A 22,236-nucleotide genomic window follows, 5' to 3' on the forward strand; every position below is an offset into this window, starting at 1 on the left:
TACCCCATAAACCAGTCCACGGTATCGCGGAGATACTCGGGTAACCTATCCAGCTTGGATGATTTTCGTGTGGATCACCGTCGTGAGGAAAGCAGCGCGCGCGATAGACGGGAAAACAAAGTGTAAATCTCCTCCTTCCCTTTCTCTCACTCTTTCTCCACAGTATCAGCACCACGGTAGTAGTCAGGCGGTAGTAGGCAGCTAGCGGCAGCAACGGCAGCAGCAGCATCGGCGGCAGCGGCGGCGGCGGCAGCAGCAGCGGCGGCGGCGGCGCGCGTTTCGCGATCTCGTGAAATCTAACATGGCGCGGCTCTATTGTCACCTGTTCCCGTCATGCCCCGTTGGCCACCGAGGCACATACCGCGGCCGATTCGTCCGCGATCGCCTGCCGTTCGTCAACGTCGTGATCGCCCCGCTCGCCCTCGTCGACGATCAACCCCGAGAGCTTCGCTGCTAGGCTAGCTACGCCAGCTAGCCTGGTATCACGCGACGCGAAGAGACGCACGAGAATCACTCCACAACGGCACACACGATCGCCCCTCTGCGACGCGCGAGATAATCGAAACCCCGCGACGCGCACAGCTGATCGTCTGACGTGGACGCGCGCGCCTCCGCTCGGCCAATGCCGCGCTTTCTCGGTCGACCGTAGATGACAGCACTTGCCAAGCACGGCCGGTACCCGCGATTTCTCGCGCCCCGTTCTTTCTAATAAAAAGGACTTTTGAGTTTTTTGTCATCTAATACATAGATAATATATTTATAAACAATACAAAATTTGTAAATTATTATTGGATAATACAGAGAAAGAAGCATTTAAGTTTTCTGACTTTAATACATATATAACATATATTTTTTATAAATAAGGATATATAAGCAAAATAGAAATTTATAGTACAGTTCAAGCTTATAACAACAATGAATATATATATTACCTATTGGTTGTTTCTCGTGGAAAGGTCTATGTAGTTCACGTTTTATACACATAGAGGCGCTAATGATATTTAGTTGATCCATCCATAGAGTTATCTAGGGATTCTAGAGATCATTTAAAAAACACGCATGTGTGATTCTAGGGACCCTAATCACATTTGCCGTTAAACTGCCATCTATCAATAGGAGAATGAAATGATGCATTTCCTGTCTGCGCGCGCACTTCACCAGTCACCTTCACGTTCTCCATTTCTTTCCGGTATCAGTCTTTAAGGAGATTAGTTGCGTCCTTCTCGTCCTCCATCAAAATGACGTGAGTATACAATCGTATCAAATAATTGCGATCGCATGCGTAAATCTTGACATTTTGCTACGAATAAATGTATTGAACTACAATTATTAACGAGGATATATTATTTTTGGAATATTTTTTAATGTAATGAAAGTATCGATACAACCGTTAATCACGACACATGTCGCATTGAAAGCATAAAAGCTGTAAACGTTTTATTCTGATGTGAGAATAAATACAGCGAAATTTTTTGAAGATTTTATATATAATAAGAAATTGCCAAAATTATCAAGTTTTTCGTTCGAAAAAATTTCCGAGTTGGCAGAAAAATATTGCACGTGCATTTCATTCTGATTGCAGATCGAAGGTCTCCCGTGACACTCTTTACGAGTGCGTAAATGCTGTGCTCCAAAATTCGCAAGATAAGAAAAGGAACTTCTTGGAAACCATAGAACTGCAGATTGGTTTGAAGAATTATGATCCACAGAAGGACAAGCGTTTCTCAGGCACCGTGAAGTATGTTTTCACCTGACTTTGAGGCATTTTTTAAATCTTAATATATATTTTATTCTTCATTAAGAATATAAAAATTGCCTCATATGTAATGTCAGGGAGCTAGATTTTATCTGGCGGACCTGTACCCAGGGTCTTAAATTAATTGGGGAGGTATTTATACCGTTATTTAAATTATATAGGATTATTATCCTGTTGGTAAGTTATTCCTATAACGTCACCTTTAGTAAAGGAAGAGATAGAATACAGAATATTTAAAATGAAAATTTTTTTTTAAATATAAATTTTATCTTAATTTCAATTAACATATGTAACAAATAGTTTTTGTATGTATATCTAATGTCTTACAATTAATATTTATCGAGTCGCCAGAGTTCTGTGATGTTTTATTTATTGCATGTATTATCTGAAGAATTTGTGTAGTAAAACATTTAAATTTCTGAGAACATTGGGACTCTAGATATTGCTATTTTTTTTTTTTTTTGTATAATTGTATGTATGAATAAAAGTTTGTTATTCTAATAATATAATTTTGCAATAAAAATAAATATTGCAGAGACCCCATATATACACATAATCATATTAAAGTCTTGAAACATAAGTACATTTATTTAAATGTTGATCACTATTGATTTTTCTTATGTTAGATTAAAGAATATCCCTAGACCAAAAATGCAAGTATGTGTTCTTGGTGACCAACAGCACTGTGATGAAGCTAAGGCTAATAATATTCCATATATGGATGCAGAGGCGCTGAAGAAACTTAACAAGAATAAAAAGCTCGTCAAGAAGCTTGGTATGTTGACATATTTTTGCATGTGTTTTGATGTGAAACAATTGCATTTTACCTTCTCAAAAGCACCATCATTGCTTAATATTCAAACAATGGTGGTTGTCAAGAGGAAGGAGATTAAAATTCTTCACTAGGTGAGAGTAATGTGAATCGTATCATTGCATCTCAATCCGTGTTGATACATATATCTTATTAAATAAAAATCTGTTACAAAAATCTTTGTTTCCTAAAAATTGAAAAAGCTATAAATATAAGTTGTAATATGTGAGTTATGGTGTTTATCGAAGATTAAAATTAAATGGTGTTTTTTATATATTCATATTTTTTACAGCAAAGAAATATGATGCGTTCTTAGCTAGCGAGTCGTTAATCAAACAAATTCCTCGTCTTCTCGGTCCTGGTTTAAATAAAGCCGGTAAATTTCCTGGACTGTTGTCTCATCAAGAATCGATGGTCGGCAAAATTGATGAAGTCAAGGCCACCATTAAATTCCAAATGAAAAAGGTATGTTATACTCAATAGTTTTCTATTTGAATTTTTTCTTCTGTATAAAACTTTGTATCTTTTGTAATGACTTACTACTTTTGTTCTACAGGTGTTGTGTCTGTCAGTAGCAGTTGGACACGTTGAAATGACACCTGAAGAGTTGGTGCAAAATGTCCATCTCTCAATAAACTTCCTTGTTTCTTTGTTAAAGAAACACTGGCAGAACGTGCGTTCGCTTCACATTAAGTCTACTATGGGACCACCACAGAGACTGTACTAAGTTACACTTGGTACGACTCATTTCAAATGTATTATTCATTGCAATAAAACTGAAAAATAATTCAAATTGATAAATTTATTCTGTTTTCATCTTTCATCACATTCGCAATAAATATTCTTCAATATTTCAAATGCTGTCACAGCGATGCTATAAATTAATTCAAATTCTTAGAATTTTAATAATTTAACTATTTGTATAATCTTAGCGACGCATAAGAAACGTATCGATAAAGTTTTATCGAATAAATGACAGAAAGTATCGTAATATTATAAAACAATTCTAAAATAATTTTAAAAATATATTAGTTTTTTATATAGTAACCAGCTTTTATGTTTTGAAGTGAAATCTTAACTTAATAATTCATATAAAAAAACGGATAGAGAAATTTATAATAATTATAGTGATTTTAGTAATTATAATAATTTTATAATGTAATTATAAAGTAATTATAATGATTTTAATAATTATAATAATTACAGTGATTTAGTTTATTGTAAACGTATCTTACAATATTTTGATATATTTTAGAATAATTTAAGATATTCAATTTTTCGCTCTTATCGTTTTATTACACGGACAGGTTTAAACGATTTCTTTCAAATATGCGGGTTGTCTGGAGTACCTGCTCGGATTTGTTAAAATCCCTCGGGAGAAGTATGTGATAGGTAAGGGTCTACGTGTCACGCGACAATAGGCGATAAAGGATGTAGCCGGACTCTGGATCCGGTTCATGGATGCTTCTTTAGGGATCGCGTTTGTGTGTGGTCGTACATATGTGTGTGCGTGGGTCCTACCGAGGTCTACTAAGCTCGAACAGACACACCACAGCCACGCTATTTCCAACGATCTTTGTGGGGGCAGTCCGGTGGCGGTCGCTGTGCTTTGAAGAGGCACATGGTTTCGAGTTCCGCTTCGTAAGCAGATGCCAATGAAGCCGAGGACCTGCAGTGTTTAGTCTTTTACTCCTTCTTTTCATACTTTTACGCTTGCGATCCTTGCGAAATTCTTCTGACGGCTACACGCATTTCTTAATTTGTCGCTTAATTCGTAGGATTTCTGGACGAACATCGATGGAGTAAAGTATTTGGGTAAGTTTGTTAATGATGATGAATGCCATGTGCTTCGAAATTTCGAGAGTCAAAGATAGTATGGATGCTTTGAGATATTGATATTATCTAATTATTTGGAATACTTTATATCAAAAATATTCTTGAGCTTATACACTCTAAATACATATAATTGATATATAAAATATTTTAAGGATTTGTTATTTGGATTTATTATTTATATTTCGGATGAGATAAAAAATGACCCGTTTATGTGTTGACAAGAGATTCAGTATAGTATTTACATTAACGGTCGAAGATAAAAGATTTTGTTTTAATTATTAAATTATAGGAGTATAATAAAATTTTAATTTATAATCTTCAAAGATAAACGTATCTTACAATTTTAACATTGATTATATTATTTTCGAAACGTGTTTTGAAAATAACAATGTTAAAAAAAACAAAAAAAATAGAAATAGAAAAAGAGATAAGTATGTAATTGATAAGTAATGATAATACTCGTAGAAACGATTTGCTGATACGCAGACCTGATTTTTATTTCTGATAAAATTGTCAGCTTCCGTAAAATGCGATAAGCACATATATACATAACTTTGAGTTATGTTTAATTATATTTTACAAATTATTAGATTAATGTAAAAAATTAAAAAAAAAAGGTGAATGAAATTAATAACCGAATCAGTTACAAAGTATCAATTATAATTCACGAAAAAGAGAAAAATTCAAATTTCTCGAATCATAATGTGATTGCAGTAAAGGGGGAAAAATTACATTTGTAAAAAAAAAAACTAATATTCTTTAGATAAAATAATTATTTTCTGAAAAGATTTCCTTGATTCGTTTGATCGCGAAAAAATTATTTAGATGATAGGGAGTGGAAGAAACGTAAGTCTCCCGTTTCTCGACTTGAAAAAGACGTATGACTCGACGTTAGAAATTTTGCGGATTTAGACAGCAATATCGGAAAGCGGGACTATCAGCGCGAGATGTGAAAAATCAGCGATCGCCCGTCAGCCTTCCCCGTGGACGGTGCGGAGAGAGAGTGTAAAAAATTGAACGTGCCGTAGGGGTCGGACGGACGGGCCGGCGCTTGTATTTGATTAATAAAGTGGCCGCAAAAGAGTGCACTCTTCTCGGACGAGTGGACTCTAGCTGGTTATCAGTGATATCAACTACCAGAGCGGCGACAAGCAGCCAACCGGGCGGAAGGCTGTCAACGAGAGCGCGGTTGAGTTGGGCAATGATTATCGAAAGCGCAGACAACGCGAATGAGTACTGACGTTCTTCAATTCAAACAGTCACCGAGAGACCCGCGACTTGATACACGCAGTATCGCGCACAGTATTATCGATAAATTATCGATTCGTAATCAGTAGCGATCAAGTGTTGTTCCCATATAATCCAGCGGTGTTGATCGAAGACAAAAGGGATGTGATGCTTCGTGAATTTTCCGCGGTAATTTCCGCTCTCGATTAATAGTGTTAATATATGTATATACTGCAAATTATCTCGTACATAAATACATCGATGACATCTATTATTATTGATGTACATAATATATAATTGATAAGTGATAAAATTAAAGTAATGGCAAATTATTAATTCGATTCGAAGTCAATATTTCTCGGAGCGAGTCGTTTATTTCCAGAGAAAAATAAAAATGCGGATCGACATCTAATTGACGTCGGTCTGATTTTTATTTTTTTCCCCGAAATTACGGTTTGCAATTTTTAATTATGCGTCTTCAATTATACATCTTATACTTTAAATTCAAATTTAACGGAAATAAACTTCCGCTTGCTAGTGTGAAAATATCCTTTTTCTTTTACGAGAGTTTCGAGGAAAAACCAAGATACATCCTTGAATAATGACGCACGTATACACGATCCTTCGGACGGGCGTGAAAGGAAATAGAGATATGACCGCTGTGCAAATCAAGGCTTTCCAAATCATTTCCGCTCTGTGTTAACTGAGGATGCGCTTTATTTTAATAGAAATCTTTAGCTCTTGCGTCATTGATGGTACTTGAAAACATTGCATTGTGACTTGCTGCAAGAGAAAATGTGCTCCGAGTCATGTAAAACGTTTAGATGTTGAAATAGTAATACGTTTCATATTACCAAAATATTAATACGATATTTGTATAATTAATGTAGCGTAATTAAATAGTTAAATTATAAATTCTAAGAATTCCGTTACTTCAGCGAATAACGCGAATGTAATGAACGTGATGAATTTTTTTATTTAGCGAGACTATACCGATTTTGTTCCTGATTTCTGGTTCTCTGTGCATTAAGTAAGACGTATAAGTTATGATATTTCGCAACAATTGGGACGTGCGATCGGCTTTGCTTTGTTTGCAGCGTTCATTAGAACATGTTCCTTGAAAGACACTTGATACTACTTATTCTCACTCTTCACTTCCTCTGTGTGCCATGCAACAATGACACATTTACGTCGAGTGAGACAACAATCGCCAAGTCGACGGAATTGGATTATAATTTCGGATCGACAAACCTTTACGATGCTGAATCTACAACGAATACTTTCGTGAAGATCACAGACGACGACACGACTTCTTACGAATCCACGGAGGAACCCCTGAAGACGGTCACCGATAAGTCCTCATCATCCACTGTCGATCATATCACGAGACCCGTTACTGTGCCTAACAATGTAATTTCTATCGATAGCACAATCAGTACGGAGATCTGCAATCTGACGTATGCAAACGGTAAGTGAATTAATCATATTTCAAGAAATGGAAGTAACTATCGTTACTTGTAATGAAGTTACAATTATCACATACATGCCAAATTTTTCCTGAAACGCAGTCATAAACTGCAGCTATAAATAATATATCATACATTGATCATTAATTTTGCATATGAATTAACGCGCACCGAGATCTGCTTTGAGTCTACCGAAGATAAGAATCTTTCTCTTATTTTATTTATTCTCATCGCGCAATTTAAATTTCATTTATAATTATCACTGAATTGTTCGGAAGATCATTAGCGATTATTCTTTGCGGCGTGTTTTATCTTGAAACGTTCTGTGCATTCGTGTCTTGCAATTTTGTTCTCAGTTGATGCAAAGGATGAGGTAGTTGATTTAAAGACGGATGAAATAAGCACTGAATGGATCGTTTTCTCATGGAAGTCTCCGTGTGAGGTGACAATAAACTCCCCGACATTATATTCCATCGAGATATGCGACGATAAAAAAAATTGCACGCAGACAAATGAGACCAATAGCTGGCATAACGCTACCGATCTGGAGTCATGCACGCAATATGAATTTAAAGTGAAAATGATCACCCCACACGGGAGCTCTAAAGGAGTCGTTCTGTCAGCTACAACGGCCAGTGAGTGTTCAATTTGCTTATAATAATGTTTAATTTTATCGAAACTAAAGATCCGTCAAAATGAGAAATTAACGAGTATCGCGCTGATTCTCTTCAGCTCCGGAATTTTGGGACGCGGAAGTAATCTCCCTAAGCACACGCACCATCAGTGTCAACGTTATTCAACTGACTTGGCAGGCGCCTGCAATTCACGAGAAATGCATATCCAACTACTCGATTACCCAGTGCGATGGAAAATCCTGCAACAAGACCACAGCCTTTGTCACGAATTACACTGCCAACGATCTCGAGCCATGCACGGAGTATTACTTTACCGTCAAAACGGTGACGCTATCCGTGGAGTCCTGTGGCGTAAACAAGACCGGGAAGACAGCCTCGCCGAGTAAGTTTAAGCCGTTTTAGAATTGGTGGAGAAGTGAAGAGAGACAGTATATATAGCGAAGGAGACCTAAAATGTGTCTGTGGAATTCGCGGTTAATTTGTTCCTGCAAAGTTGAGAGGTACTTTGTTAAGTTTCACCGCTCGACAGCTCTTCGCGAATAAGTCTTAAATTAAAGTTTGGTCACAGTAGGGAGTGTGCTTCATTTATATGCTCACTTTCCACCAATTCCAAGACAATCGGTCTCGATCTTCGGTAAATTTGTCTAACGTATAGACAATTTGCAGAATTGTCGGCACCGCAGTCCCTTCATATAATACCCGGCAATTTTTCGCTGACCGTTAAATGGGAGCCTCCGGAGTCTGGCACGTTCTGTCTGAAGCATTATTACATAACTACGGATTTCAACTATACCACCAATACTACGAACACAAGTGTGGTAATTCCGCATTTGCACGCTTGCAAGATGTATCAAATATTTATCAACGCTGTAAATGAAGATGACGTAGAAGGAAACACGATAGACAAGAGCGCTACCACGCTTCCGTATAGTAAGCACAATTAACTCATATACTTACTTTTACTAATTGTTTTAGCTCCATATATTTCTTTTTCGCTAATTGTTTTGTCTCCATATACATATAATATATCGCATTTGGTATATAAAAACCAATATTAATTCAGCGTTCGCTCGTTTCAAAGAGAATATAGAACACTATGAAAAAATTTTCTTCAATATTTCAGGAACGAATCCACCACTTTTGCATACTCCAGGTATACCGCCAAGTGTTAGAAGTCTGTCGATGATTTGGACCATCCAGAAAGAGAATAATGAGTGCCAGCTATCGTCTATAATAACTATATGCAATTACACAGAGAAAAGAGGGAAAGGCTACGAGCCCGAGAATCGCGTATCCCCGATGAATATAGATCCCGATATTGCTGCAGAGTCTGTTTTCGTACTAAACACAACCGTAGAAGGGCTAAGTCCCTTTACAAGTTACATTTGCTGGGCACATACCGTTAATATTGCAGGATACAGTGATTTAAGTGTTGGAGTCAATGCCACAACGTTGCAGGATGGTACAAGCACTTTTTTTTTTCATTAATATTATAATTTAATTAATTTAATTTTTCGTATTATGTATGTAATATGAAACATTATTCTAACATCAAAACGCCCTCTTTTAATAGTATTCTTTTTTTAAACAAAAATATTCAAGATTTTTAAATGTCATTGCATTTTCTTGTTTATTTTGTTAACTGGAAGGTGATATTGAACAGAAATATTTAAACATATTTTTTTATTCCACTATTATCTGTAATTTTATCAACTAATCTCTATCTCCTAATATACCTACTATTCAGAATATTGTTTACTCATCTCTCTCTATTATCATTTATTCCTTATTTCTTATTATCTTAATAGCTATAATATTTCTTAATAGCTATATATACTCTCTCCTTGTCAATTACCTTGTATATTTTCCCGATATTTACCGATAGAATAAAATACAGCCAGAAGGGAAGTCTAGTTGACTACTTTAAGATACCATCTGTCGACTCATTGTTCGATACCAATGACGCAACGAAAAAACAACGTTTAAATATCCGAAACGATAAATAACTATAAAATAAGAGATTTTAAACGCATAGTTTAAAGAATAATTAATAATATTCACATTGGTGAATTAAAAATGAAATTCGATTTATATTTAATTATGTGACTGGTTGATGAAGTTAAATCATTAATCGTGTCGAAGTACTTTATAAATAGCAGCTGCACAGAAAAATGCACAAACAACACTGTCTATCTTCAATATGAAGAAATCTCTATTCTCATGTGGATTTGGAATATATGTTGCACGCATAAGTTCACTAAAATGTAATTTTCAACAATTTTTATCTAATTCCACCCACTGTTCGATACCACCTTCTATTGCATTAATATTGCAGACTACGTTTAATAATATTGATTATATAATTTAAAGATTATTCGTTTCAATTAATATTTTGTGTTATTTTAGTATCATCTCCACCTGAGTTTTCTGTCAAAAATATCACCGACTCGCAATTCTCGTTATCGTGGAAAGAACCGGATTATTTGCCCGGTTATTTAGAAGAATTTGAAATCGTAATCTATTGGAAACCATTATATTCGATTCCAAATTGGTGCCCTCGCGAGGAACAAGATATGGATCGTTCTAAAAAATTTAATGTAAGTGGAAGCGTGTTTGAATACGATTATCTTGAAGCAAAAGCATTCACGCATTATAAAATACGTATAAGAGCGAAAACAGGGGAAGGATGGAGCAACAATAGTGATCCCTACATGTTTGCAAGCGATAGCGGAGGTATATTTTTCACTTTTTATTTCTTTATTTCATATTATAACGCAAGATTATTTCTAAATAATTATTTGAAATATTAAGCTGTTTCTGTACATATAATAATATCTATTAATATTTCTTCGCGAATAAAATTTTGATACAAATAATTTGAACTAAATGAGTATGCTTTGATAAATAATTGGCATTATCATTAGTAAAATATTTATATAATTACAAAGACCATTTATCAACTATAACTGATAACATATATCTATCTATAATCTTTTCCCCTTTCTTGAATATATATTTTTACTATTAAATATTATGATTATTATTATGCAGTTCCAGGGACAATCTCAAAATTCAATTTCTCATCTATTACGATCAAAGAAAATTCAAATGACACAAATGTGTTAGATACAATTCTAACATGGGGTTTACCGTGTTCATTAAACGGTGAACTCGAATTCTTTAATGTATCAGGCGTTGGTACTAGACATGAATATCCACCTCATTTTATTTCCGAGAAATACGAATGCACGGATTATATTCTCAACGATTACATGTGCTCGATAAATCTCAACGAGTTGAAAGGAGAGTATAATTATAATTTTACAATATCCACCAAAGTTAGAAACGTTGACACACTCGGATGGCCGATTAGTCAAAACGTGCTGTATCCTGCCGGTAGTAAGTATATTAATGTGAATATCAATATTATCATAATAATCTCTCTTCTTTAATATATTAAGCTTTTTTTAGACTTATATCAAAATTCGAGACAGAATTCCATTTATAACTTTATGCATTGAGAAATATAAAAAACGCTTGAATAGTTTAAATATATAATATTTAATGTGTATAATACATATATTGAAATATACTTTTATAAATAAAATTCACGACTTGTAAAATTCGTGATCATTTTGTTCTAAAAGCAAACTCTAACACATTATGTTATCACTATCATCGTGTTCTCCATGTACCTAAGTTGAAAAGAAGTGGCCCTGTGATAAAAAATAAATAATTACGTTTCCTTCAATCTTTCTGCGATTCCACAATTAAGAGTTGTTTTTCCTATCATAGTACCGTCACAGCCTACGGATGAAATGATCAAATCGATCACTCTGGACCCATACAAGGCGCGCAAAACCACAACGACCGCTGCAATTTTGCTACCCCTATTCCCCAATACCAGCGGCGAGATCAAGTTCTATGCGATCATGGTGGCGAAGATGGGACACAATAATATACGAGCAAACACGAGATTCGACCTGAAGAGCAATAATTGGCCTAATGCGCCCTCCTGGGAGGAAGCGACGATGAACGATTTCTCAATTACGTATCAAGCGACATGGCCACATTGGAATCCTTATCGTAGGTGATATACCCATAGATAGATGCAGGACGATTGTTTACAAAACGATATATGAAACTCGAAACCTCGCCTGCGCATACATTATTAAATACTTGACTCTGTTTAGCGAACTACATTGCTGATTACGGGCCGCACATAAAAGCCGTCAAGTATACGATCGGGGAGGATGTTAATTGCAAGGAGATCTCGTCTAATATGGATGAGCGGGTATACTGCAACGGGCCTCTTAATCCGGATACGTGGTATCACGTCAGAATGAGGGCATTTACTGACGGTGGTTACACCGATTCTGAGATATTTATGATAAAAACAAGTAAGTATATGTTGCAATTATCGGCCAGCAAATAATCCAACTAATACAAACATCTTACGTAACGGAAATACGAAAAACACACATATATTTCATCCGTTCCCCTTTCTTTTTTTTTTTTGCAACACACCAGACGCAGAACTCAATATCGCGCTCGTTATCGGAGCTGTCTTCGGCATTCTTTCCATGGGAATAGTGGTGACGATGATGTTGCTTGTACGAAAATGCTCGCCGTACATGTAAGACAAGATTTCATTATTATAACTCACATATATACATATGACAGATAAAAACAAGGAGCTATTAACGCATACCGACATAAGTTTTTGTATCTTTTTGATTAAACGTGACGATGTCGATCGAAGATAATCGGAGTTATCTCGTTCCATCGCATAACAGCAAACTATAATAAGATTATAGATTCCTATATAGTTTCTGAAAAAAAAAAAAAAAAAGAAAAAAAAAGAAAAAATGTTCGAGTAGCTGCAATATTATATTCGGATCCACCGAAATCACGTCACGGCGATGCGTAAACTTGAAATATATACAGGACAGGTGATGCACGCGCGTTTATGAACAATGATCGATATTTATTGTATGACTCAGAAGAGAGAACTATAGCTAAAGCGCGTGAGCAAGGTCACGCGATGCACGCGCGTCTATCGCACGCTAAAATATACAGTACATTACGGGCTCGGTGCTCGATGAGGTTTAAACGCCGTCGAACTACCGCGTGCTGAGCTCTGAAAAAGAGAGTCGCGAGTGTATATTTTGAAATTATCTTCGGTAATGCGTTTTCGAGCGTGCGCGAGATACGAGTGAGACAATAGTAGAAACAACGCCGACGAGATTGACGAGAGATTCGGCTATGACTCTGATCTTTGAGAGAAAATCGAGTCCTTGAGTCCGTTTCTAGTCAGACGCGTATATGTTTATTGCGTAAGTTTTCGTTATTCCCCTACTGTGAATGAGCTACCTACGCGATACCGGCGAAGGCAAGACATGCGTATACACGAAACGCTGACGCTATTGCGCACTTTTACGATTCTCTTCGTTACTTCGTCAGCGCGTTCGTCAAATGCGTTAACAGAAATCCATTTAGAGATCGATTTTCTAATCTTCATTACTTTACATATATAAATTTATTGTGATATATGTATATAGATTACACAAAAGTCTTCTTTTTTTTTCAATAGACAGCTTTTGTCAAATTAACATAACGTGATTGTGTATTCAACGAGACCGAAATAATGAAGCTACTTGAAAGATAGCAAAAAGAGAAGGAAAGAAACCGCGCGCGGTTAATACTTCGCTTAACAAAATTTTGATTTTAACATAAAACTTGTCCTTAAATGTGTTTAAAAGAGAAACGAGAAAATTTTTTAAACGTGTACACACACACACGCACGCACGCACGCACGCATATTTTTTCAGACGTATCTTATCCTTATTATTTTTTCATCGCGTATTTATTGATTAAATAAATACGCACGATAAGATAACTAATAGATCTTGCTTTGTGCGCTTTATAGAATAAATCACGTTCGTCGCAATCTCTTCTATTTCAGAGTATTGCGAAGATTTCTTCACTCTGACATGCCCGGCTCGCCTGTACCCGCGCCGTTCACCAGAAGAAAATTCATGAGCCATTGTCAGCAATTGGTAGACAATCCTGGGAAATTGAGCAATGAATTTCGGCTGCTTCAGACACTCAGCGTCGATTTGCAGATGCCTACAAATTCAGCCTGTTTGCAAGCTAACCGAAAGAAAAATCGCTACTCCGACATTTTGCCCTGTACAAACATTTGTCTTGCAATTCACTCGCGCATACATTACAACTTGTATCAACTATTATATATGATTCATACTTTCAGATGATTTCTCAAGAGTAAAACTGGATGTAATAGATAACGACCCTAATACGGATTATATCAATGCATCATTCATAAGGGTAAATTTATTTATTTACATACACACATGTGTATTATTAATGAAAACATAACTTTAAATTGCAATTAATTAAGAAGAAAGATGTTCTTTCACGAATTACGTTAGAGGAGAAATTTTAATTTTTAATGAGAAAAATTACTTCGCGAAATACTCCTCGATTACTGAATATCCTATACAAATGAAAAATGTAAATTTATTTTGCATCAGGGATATACAGGAGAAGATGAATATATAGCTTGTCAAGGTCCGAAAGAGGAAACTACATACGATTTTTGGAGGATGATCAATCAGTATAACGTTAATATTATAATTATGCTGACACAGTTGGTCGAGAAGGGCAAAGTAAATTACAATTATCGATAATAATTAGCATAATGTTGATGCCATTTATCATACATTATTAATTCGCTTTTCAGGAGAAATGTCATCAATACTATCCGACAACAGGAGAAACTTTTCGATACGAAGACATGATAATACGATGTACAAGTGAATTAGACTTCAGAACACATACCCAAAGAACACTTGTATTACAAAAGGTATCGTTTTTTTAATATAATGAATAGTACATATTTATAGAATTTTTTTATGAAAAAACATCTGTAAAAGTTATAAATATAATTACAGGACAATAAGAAAAGAAATATTATTCACTTGCATTTTAAAGACTGGCCCGATCATGATGTTCCAGAAGATTTCGATCCAATGATCAATTTTTGCCAAATAATGCGCCGTAATATTATCGCTAATAAAGGTTCCGTTGTTGTTCATTGCAGGTACGAACAAATTTTCTTCGAATACAGCTGTTTTGCATTTTACGGTTTCAATCATAGCGTTCATTTCATATTTATTATGTAATAATTTATTATGTAATAATAAAAAATATCATTTTTTTTTACAGTGCAGGAATTGGTAGAACAGGAACATTAATAGCGATAGATATTCTTCTACAACAAATTAGAGATAATAGAAAATTAGATGTATTTGGAACTGTGTATAGATTGCGACATCATAGAATAAATATGGTACAAAGAGAAGTAAGTGATTCATAGTTAAATAATACTAAACTAGTAAAAAAAATATTGTGTAATTTATATTTCGGTTAGATAAAATATTGAATATTAAAATTTAAGAAGTTACGAAAAATCGATATTTTTACTAAAAAAAATAATTAATGACATTTTATTGAGTCCGTGTTACATATTTGTCTTTTTTATCAATTTAAAAATATTGTGCATATTAGTATTTGTATATAAACTCATATAATGTAAAAAGAACATATTTACTTTTTCAGAGTCAATACGCTTATATATATAATTGTATAAAACAAGTACTCAAGAATCCTTATTTCTTAAAAACTTGTAAGTATCCTTTACAATATGTTTGGTACATATATTTCTTTAAAAAAAACTTATATTACCTTGTATTCTTATAGACAAACCACCACCAGTTGAGCCAATATATGAGAACACTCCTAAAAAAGCCAAAGATACAACAAATTCAGACACAACTCTAGTCAACAATCTTGAAATTTGTATGTACTATATATTTAATATATATGTATACGTACTTTATGCTCTGTAGCAAACTAGATATTTTCTTTACTCTTATGGTATTATTAATAGTATTAAAGAAAGCACGATAGAAATAACACTAATCTATTTTGTACTACAGAATGAGAGTCTCTCCAACTATTTAATACGTGATGAGGTAGGAACAAAATGCTTGGATCGCGTTATCTTTTTCCGCTTTGCATTTTCCTCTTTTGCTTTAATTATACGTATATATTTCGTATATCTATTACTATTTAGTTATTTAATATTATCTGAGCTAAACATATAACATCCATTGCTTCTTTATGTATGGTTTGAGAATAATTTTGCAGCTGACACATGCTTGCTATGAATTGGATATAATGCAATATGGAACGAATAAAATGTATTTCAAGCTAGTGATTATTTTTTACATTATGTTGAAAATCAAAATTGTATTATTTTAGTGTTTTTTTAATATTTCATAATCTATAATCGAACTGCTTCTTTGAATCAATTCTGTATTGCACAATTGTTTATATCTTTGCCTAAGTATCATTCTAACATACTGCATAATTATTCCAGTAAAAAAACATAACTCCATATCTCTGGACTCAATCCACACTCTCTTTTCTCGGTCCTCTTCAAGCATAACAAATAGCGGTAAGATTGAAATAAGATCTCATGAATCTAAATTATATTAAATACAGGGAATGGAAAGTTACTTTTTAAAAGTAACTAGTTACAGTTACTCGTTACCGAGTAAAAAATGTAACTAGTTACAGTTACAGTTATCGCTTTTTAAAAGTAACTCGTTACAGTTACCGTTACTTGAAAAATAACTTTTCGTTACTTTTCCGTTACTTTTTTAAAAAATCATTTATTATGTATAATGTAATAGATTTTATCCCATAATTTTATTTTAAGATCTGAGGCAATGCAAATCAATGAATGCCATAAATACAAAAACTCATCACATACCTATAGGTCAGTGAAAGATATCAGTATAATGTTATACATATACATATATATATATAATTTTCATTACAAGGACAATATTAACAGATGTTATTTTTCAGAAAAATCCCGTACTCTGAATTGTATTTTTAAACCACTGAGGGATTCGTACAAGCTAAAAAATAGAGAAAGTTCAACACAGGAGAGTATTCCATTAGTAACTTATTCAAGATTAACTGATGTACTTTGTGATAACGTAGAAGACGGAACAGATAGTAAAATTTATCTACGTGTTTAATAAAATTTACATTGTACAAATTATTCATTATTTTAACAGTGATTTACTAAATCTATCTATTTTGCAGCTATGTAAGAGACGACTGAATTGTTTACAATTATTCATGTGTTAAATTGATCAGTGAATACTTAGATGTTGGATCAAAGTATACACTGTAATTACATGTAAATATAATTACGTTGACAGAATATAAGATAGAAATCTTAAGATAGAATTGATATTGTACTCTTACTTTACGTATTATTTTTATAAATAATTGCAGTTCTATATGTGAGCATTTCAATATATATAAACACATCAAATGCCAGAATACATTATGTGATACTGAATATCCTTATCAGTATTATTACCTAATACATGCCTTAAGGAAACTAGTCCAACTAGAAAACATTTTAAGTAACAGACATGAGTATTATAACTAGAAAGTACATAAAAATATAAACCATAAATAAGTAAAGATTAGTAAATAAGACATTTTATAAAATGCTTAAAATATATGTATTATTAAAAAGTATCATATGTACATTTATTCATATAATTTACGCATTTTGTACTTTATGCTTATTTTAACCTACATTTATTTTTAAGATATGCATAATATAAATTACAACAAAGCTTACAATTATCCATTCAAAATCAAATTCATCTGATTTCTTTCATGTAATGTATTTCCTTGAAATAAATATAGTGTTAATATCTAACTTCAAAATACAAAAACATCTATTTATTTTATAGATATATTAATATCGATATTTAGTGGAATAATCTTTAGGAGAGACAACTAAACCACGACCTTTCCTCGCACCTCTGTAAACTGTTTCAATAATATCAATCATTTCCTGTTTGTCCTCCAGTGTCCAATTTATTTTGTTATTGTTTCCGGTACCTAAATCTATCATGATGTGTTTATTCCTAAAGAAGAACATTACTGTACATGGGTCGTACAGTTCATACCTGTAAAGAGTATATAATACATATATATATTATATATTTATATATACGTTATTATTAAGATATCATACCATCAAAATATATTTCAATGATCAGTCTTAATTAAAGTGATTGATTTAATTTGTTCTTTGAGGAATTAATTAAATCATTAATTAATTATTGATGCAATATATGAACTTACAATGTAAATTCCTACTTACATTTTATTAAAATCTGGCACTTTTGTGATATCTACTAAATAAATAACGGCAAAGTTCTTGACTTTTTCTGCAATATTATAAAGTACCTCATCCATTTTCATACACATCGGATCCCAATCATGTCCAAAGCGAATAACCTAGAAAGAAACAATATTTTCGACGCATGACTTCTAACTGAAAATGATTTTATTGTAACTGACTTAATGTTTATCTATAACAGATAAAGTAAAACTGAGTAAAACATGTCGAAATAAACTGACTACAACTCTGTCTTCTTCCGATAGAATGGCTTGATCAACTTGATAGCCGTTTTCCAAATGCGATAGCATGTAAGACATTTTGAGATGTGTGAAATACGAATTTTGCGATTACAACGATGCACACACAGTTTCCCTTGAATTAAGGTAATTACAGAATATTATTTAAACCGTTTAAGGTTAGGAAACGTACTATCGGTACTGTCACTACCGTTACAACGACGCCAAGATCTGTTCGCTCTACTTGCACTTTAGCACTCATATTTCGCGCTCTTTTTCTTTTCAATGTTCCAGAAATTTCTTCCTTAGCTCTTTCTGTACTTTAAATTTTTGTTTTCTATTTCTTCCCAAACAAAAATCCAATTATACAACAATTAATTTATTTCAAGTGCAAGTATAAAGAACAGATATTTAAAAGTAAAATGCAACTATTTTAATATATGATGTGCCTAATTTTCAGAAAAATGAGAAAAACTGTTTTATTATTATGTGAGGCACACATAATTTATTGTCAAAGGTAGATATAGGTTTATACCATGAAATGTATATAAAACAATTGTTTATTATTTTTTACATCTATATAGAAATACAAAGTATATATATATATAAACAGCAAAACAAATGATACTTATGTTTTGGAATTAAGCAGATCTATGTATGCTTCCGCGATCAAGTCATCTTTTTTTATGAATAATGCTTGCATGAGGTCGTCAGCAATCTTCTGTCCAGTTATTATATCCTGATCTTCTTTCAGCACTACCTGTATTATTAATATACCATTGCATATATATTATATCTTTATTAATATTTACTAATATGGCTATATAATATATAATAAGTATAAATTTACAAACCTCTAGTTCTATAAAATTACCCAGACCATCGACTTTGTCAATATGTACTCGAGTTTGCCCAACAATGAATAAGAGTCTCGTTTTTTTAACAACTCCTAGTACACCATTAGATTGAGTCAAAATATGTCCTATTGACTCAACAATATCTGAGTTTAACAATACTTTGTCATAAGTAGACAGCTTTGGTCCTGAAACATCAGGCCTTTTATACAAAATCAACTCTGCAGTACCATCCTAAGAGACAAGAAAAAAAAATGTTTGGTTTTAAAAGAATAATATGTAATTATACTTAGCGTTAATTAAAAAATTTAATAATTGCTCCAACCTTGAACTTTCGTAATTTTAACCTTCCTTCTTTTGTCTTGAAAAAGGTATCATGCTGTTTGATTTCAATTTGAGCGGTATCACTTAGCTCTGTAGCTTTTGAAATGGTATGTTCAATATCTCGAATTACAGCTTTAATCTCAACGTTACGATGCATGCTTGATATCCTTGAAATCCTCTAACATTTACAGAGATTTATTGATACGTTTTATTTTTCAGATTCTTATCATGTTTCTTATCTTAATTATTCAGATTGTTATTTTACATAAGTCTAGCTATTTGCATTGCTTGAAATCTCCAAAAATTTTTACACAAATGAGTTAAATATATATATTCGAGTATATGTGTGTGTGTGTTGAAGATAAAAAAGAGAGGATGCTTAGTGTAAAATGTACAAGTAGCATAAACAGATATAGGTATTATTTTGCAAATTTCTATACATTCAATTTATAATTATACAAATCGTAATCTGATAAAAAATATTTTAATCGAAAAAATATATAGATTTCATCTTTTATTTCTATATGTTAGTGTAATATATTATTCTTAGAAAATCTTTTTTATTCAATCTTACTTGTGTGTGTATATATATATATATATATATACTAATTAAACTTGTTTATCTCTAATTTCAAACGTTTAACGTAACAGCAGAGAGAAATCTCTGGTAACAGACACTGTTGATAAATGACACCAGAGGGTGCGTTTCAGTTGGCACTTCTGAACTAGTGCACTATTTGTGTGCACCAGTTTAGTGCAGGAATAAAGAAAATCTCATGCATGATCTCATGCCAGAGAGAAACCTGAGAGAGGATATGACGACCTAAAAGCTGTGGCACAGCCACACAGAAAAATAGCAGCAAATGAAAAATCAAGTACATATTCTTGAAGGGCTATCTTTTTGCTAATTTTTTGCTCTATTCTCGACTTTTTTAATTCACCGTTTATGCCAAAAAATTCGACCCACAGTGTGGCTGTGCTGACTCGCGTACAAGAGTAAAGTACAATAAAGCAATCAATTGCCGGGATCATATATACATATGTATATATAACTTATTTAAAATATAAACACGCGCGATATATTTTAACACATTTGTAAAAAAAAAATGGGGGTAATATACAACTTTAATGTTAATACTTTTAAGCTTAATAATAAACATCACGCGCATGTAAGTAAACATACATATAATTGCAGAGAAGAATATTTATTCTGATCCACATTTTATGTAGCGCGAATACGATTATACGAACCGCGCGAATATCTACTTACCATCAGTCTTGAAAAGTAGATGCGTTATCCTCAGAATAGTGGAGCTTGCATGTAGTTTACATCCACTTCTTCAGAGGGCAGTAGTGCGTGGCAGCATTTTGCGGTTACAAGTTTTAGGCCGTCATGTCCTCTCTCAGGTTTCTCTCTGACAGTAGATAACCGTCAGTGGATGGGTGTCACGTTTGGAGCAACGGAAAGAGAAAGTGAACACTGGTGGACACTGTACAGGTAGCAGCGACGAGGTGTGTCGACGAATGTCGAGATTTCTGAGTCTTCGGAGGAGATGCGCGTCCCAGGGGACCGCGGGGCAATGAGTAACGACGTAACGACGAGTCGGCCGGAACGCGGGTCATGAGTAACGCAAAATGAGAAGATCGTATAACGCCGCGGTGGAGGCCCGATCAACGGACTGCCTCGAAGTCACGAGGCGTCTGCACAAGTAAGTCCCTCCGTTTCCCTGCGTAGAAATAAGATGCTCCAACGTGAAAGTATAAATAGTATAATTATTTTTTATCTTTACTGTGTTAAAAAAAAGAGATACTTTCATAATGATCTTGGAGAAACAAAGGCAGAAATTTTGAGAAACGTGAACCTAACCCATCATTGTCTCAATCGCCATGCTTGTTTCTCACTTGCACGTTTTTCGATGAATTTTGCGCAGTCTGAGTTGTTTCAGGCATGATTGACTCATTCTTAACCGGAAAAACGTCTGATTAATGCATTTATATTTTAACATTGCGTATGATAGTATTATAGATAACCTGGTAAATGAAAAAATCATGTAGTCAAATGTGTATCTTTGATAATGACCTTCACATATGACTCAAAATATGCTGGTTCATTCTTTAAATGTGCATTTTATTATTTGTCTTGTTTAGAAGCGTGACAGAGATCGTTAAGAAATTGGACGAGCAAAAGAATCGTGCTCTGACAGTAAGTGACATATTTGTTCCATCTGGGAAAATTCAACGCATGAAACTTAAGGATTATTGCGAGAGATTGTTATTAAAAGACCCTATTGGGAACGTGCATAAAATAGAGGAACTTCTCTGGAGAAAAGCTTTCTATGATGTTGTATATACAGCCAAGAAGTTACGGAAGGTAATATTTGTAATGTGATGTACTGAAAATTGTAGCTGACGGTAATCTCTTGACTGAAACCTCATAAGTTTTTATACATTATTTTACATATAATATAATACATTTTACTTATTTTAAATATACATAAATATGTACAGGTTTTTAAATATAAAATAATAAAAAATAATAATGTATATATATTTTTTAGGGTAACACCTGGAATGATATTGAAAAAACGCTGCTTTCGGTTCATTTGGTAGTAGGTGTGGGATATTATCATCATCTAATAATGAGACTGCAAACTGAATACGATCTAGATCTTGTTGGCATCGTTGATTTTGCTTTTATTCAAAATGAAAGTATTTCATCATACGTAAGAAAAATTTTCAATATTTAATTTAACTTATTCTGATGAGAGAGAGAGAGAGAGAGAGA

General features: G+C 33.6%; 6 protein-coding genes across 8 annotated transcripts in view; 3 read left to right on the forward strand and 3 right to left on the reverse strand.

Moving 5' to 3' along the window:
- Positions 1–570, reverse strand: part of Mob2 (MOB kinase activator 2) — a 29,403-nt gene extending 28,833 nt beyond the window's left edge. The window contains exon 1 of the mRNA XM_018545177.1: positions 4–570. Coding sequence (XP_018400679.1) covers positions 4–8 — 5 coding nt within the window. The 5' untranslated portion in view covers positions 9–570. The remainder of the gene's footprint in view (positions 1–3) is intronic.
- Positions 571–1,173: 603 nt separating this feature from the next.
- RpL10Ab (ribosomal protein L10Ab) lies at positions 1,174–3,368 on the forward strand. Its single transcript, XM_018544972.1, has 5 exons — positions 1,174–1,243; positions 1,583–1,738; positions 2,383–2,531; positions 2,860–3,032; positions 3,124–3,368. The coding sequence occupies exons 1-5, from the start codon at positions 1,239–1,241 to the stop codon at positions 3,292–3,294; spliced, it is 654 nt and encodes a 217-aa protein (XP_018400474.1). The 5' UTR covers positions 1,174–1,238; the 3' UTR covers positions 3,295–3,368.
- Positions 3,369–6,740: 3,372 nt separating this feature from the next.
- Positions 6,741–16,942, forward strand: LOC108777917 (Protein tyrosine phosphatase 52F). 3 transcript variants are annotated; one of them, XM_018544916.1, is made up of 20 exons: positions 7,627–7,731; positions 7,829–8,113; positions 8,398–8,661; positions 8,855–9,193; positions 10,138–10,464; positions 10,783–11,130; positions 11,527–11,817; positions 11,925–12,131; positions 12,262–12,367; positions 13,697–13,923; positions 14,003–14,079; positions 14,286–14,420; positions 14,495–14,617; positions 14,706–14,854; positions 14,980–15,115; positions 15,373–15,439; positions 15,514–15,612; positions 16,196–16,273; positions 16,538–16,597; positions 16,690–16,942. In XM_018544916.1, exons 1-20 carry the CDS (start codon positions 7,677–7,679, stop codon positions 16,863–16,865), a joined length of 3,549 nt encoding a protein of 1,182 aa, XP_018400418.1. In that variant the 5' UTR covers positions 7,627–7,676; the 3' UTR covers positions 16,866–16,942. The 3 variants fall into 3 exon arrangements, with proteins under 3 accessions (XP_018400416.1, XP_018400418.1, XP_018400419.1); XM_018544914.1 differs by lacking the exons at positions 16,196–16,273; positions 16,538–16,597; positions 16,690–16,942 and adding an exon at positions 6,741–7,098 and having other exon boundaries at positions 7,453–7,731; positions 15,514–15,731; XM_018544917.1 differs by lacking the exons at positions 16,196–16,273; positions 16,538–16,597; positions 16,690–16,942 and adding an exon at positions 15,753–15,788.
- Positions 16,943–17,605: 663 nt separating this feature from the next.
- Positions 17,606–18,494, reverse strand: Dim1 (thioredoxin-like protein Dim1). The gene is made up of 3 exons (XM_018545081.1): positions 18,277–18,494; positions 18,017–18,153; positions 17,606–17,819 (listed from the first exon to the last, which is right to left on the reverse strand). Exons 1-3 carry the CDS (start codon positions 18,352–18,354, stop codon positions 17,606–17,608), a joined length of 429 nt encoding a protein of 142 aa, XP_018400583.1. The 5' UTR covers positions 18,355–18,494.
- A 407-nt stretch (positions 18,495–18,901) lies between these two features.
- On the reverse strand, positions 18,902–20,110 carry LOC108777862 (uncharacterized). The gene is made up of 4 exons (XM_018544844.1): positions 20,026–20,110; positions 19,453–19,629; positions 19,128–19,361; positions 18,902–19,033 (listed from the first exon to the last, which is right to left on the reverse strand). Exons 2-4 carry the CDS (start codon positions 19,606–19,608, stop codon positions 18,902–18,904), a joined length of 522 nt encoding a protein of 173 aa, XP_018400346.1. The 5' UTR covers positions 19,609–19,629; positions 20,026–20,110.
- Positions 20,111–20,874: 764 nt separating this feature from the next.
- The window catches only part of Smg5 (Smg5 nonsense mediated mRNA decay factor), a 5,572-nt gene continuing 4,210 nt past the window's right edge, over positions 20,875–22,236 (forward strand). The window contains exons 1-3 of the mRNA XM_018544925.1: positions 20,875–21,160; positions 21,600–21,822; positions 22,010–22,174. Of these exons, the coding sequence (XP_018400427.1) occupies positions 21,087–21,160; positions 21,600–21,822; positions 22,010–22,174 (462 nt within the window). The 5' untranslated portion in view covers positions 20,875–21,086. The remainder of the gene's footprint in view (positions 21,161–21,599; positions 21,823–22,009; positions 22,175–22,236) is intronic.

This window comes from Cyphomyrmex costatus, unplaced genomic scaffold, assembly GCF_001594065.2.
Source record: "Cyphomyrmex costatus isolate MS0001 unplaced genomic scaffold, Ccosl1.0 scaffold474, whole genome shotgun sequence".
Classification (NCBI taxonomy): Eukaryota; Metazoa; Arthropoda; class Insecta; order Hymenoptera; family Formicidae; genus Cyphomyrmex; species Cyphomyrmex costatus.

Bases quoted from the DNA above. Each gene is read 5' to 3' on its own strand.
- LOC108777862 (XM_018544844.1), bottom strand. From the start codon at position 19,608: ATGCATCGTAACGTTGAGATTAAAGCTGTAATTCGAGATATTGAACAT. The intron at 19,362-19,452 runs GTTGGAGCAATT...CTTGTCTCTTAG, and splicing joins TAAAATTACGAAAGTTCAAG to GATGGTACTGCAGAGTTGAT. The intron at 19,034-19,127 runs GTTTGTAAATTT...TTAATAATACAG, and splicing joins GTAATTTTATAGAACTAGAG to GTAGTGCTGAAAGAAGATCA.
- LOC108777917 (XM_018544914.1), top strand. From the start codon at position 6,741: ATGTTCCTTGAAAGACACTTGATACTACTTATTCTCACTCTTCACTTC. The intron at 9,194-10,137 runs GTACAAGCACTT...GTGTTATTTTAG, and splicing joins TGCCACAACGTTGCAGGATG to TATCATCTCCACCTGAGTTT. The intron at 12,132-12,261 runs GTAAGTATATGT...GCAACACACCAG, and splicing joins GATATTTATGATAAAAACAA to ACGCAGAACTCAATATCGCG.
- RpL10Ab (XM_018544972.1), top strand. The intron at 1,739-2,382 runs GTATGTTTTCAC...TTCTTATGTTAG, and splicing joins CGTTTCTCAGGCACCGTGAA to ATTAAAGAATATCCCTAGAC. The intron at 2,532-2,859 runs GTATGTTGACAT...TATTTTTTACAG, and splicing joins AAAGCTCGTCAAGAAGCTTG to CAAAGAAATATGATGCGTTC.
- Dim1 (XM_018545081.1), bottom strand. From the start codon at position 18,354: ATGTCTTACATGCTATCGCATTTGGAAAACGGCTATCAAGTTGATCAA. The intron at 18,154-18,276 runs GTCAGTTTATTT...GTTTCTTTCTAG, and splicing joins CGGAAGAAGACAGAGTTGTA to GTTATTCGCTTTGGACATGA. The intron at 17,820-18,016 runs GTAAGTAGGAAT...TACTCTTTACAG, and splicing joins GTGCCAGATTTTAATAAAAT to GTATGAACTGTACGACCCAT.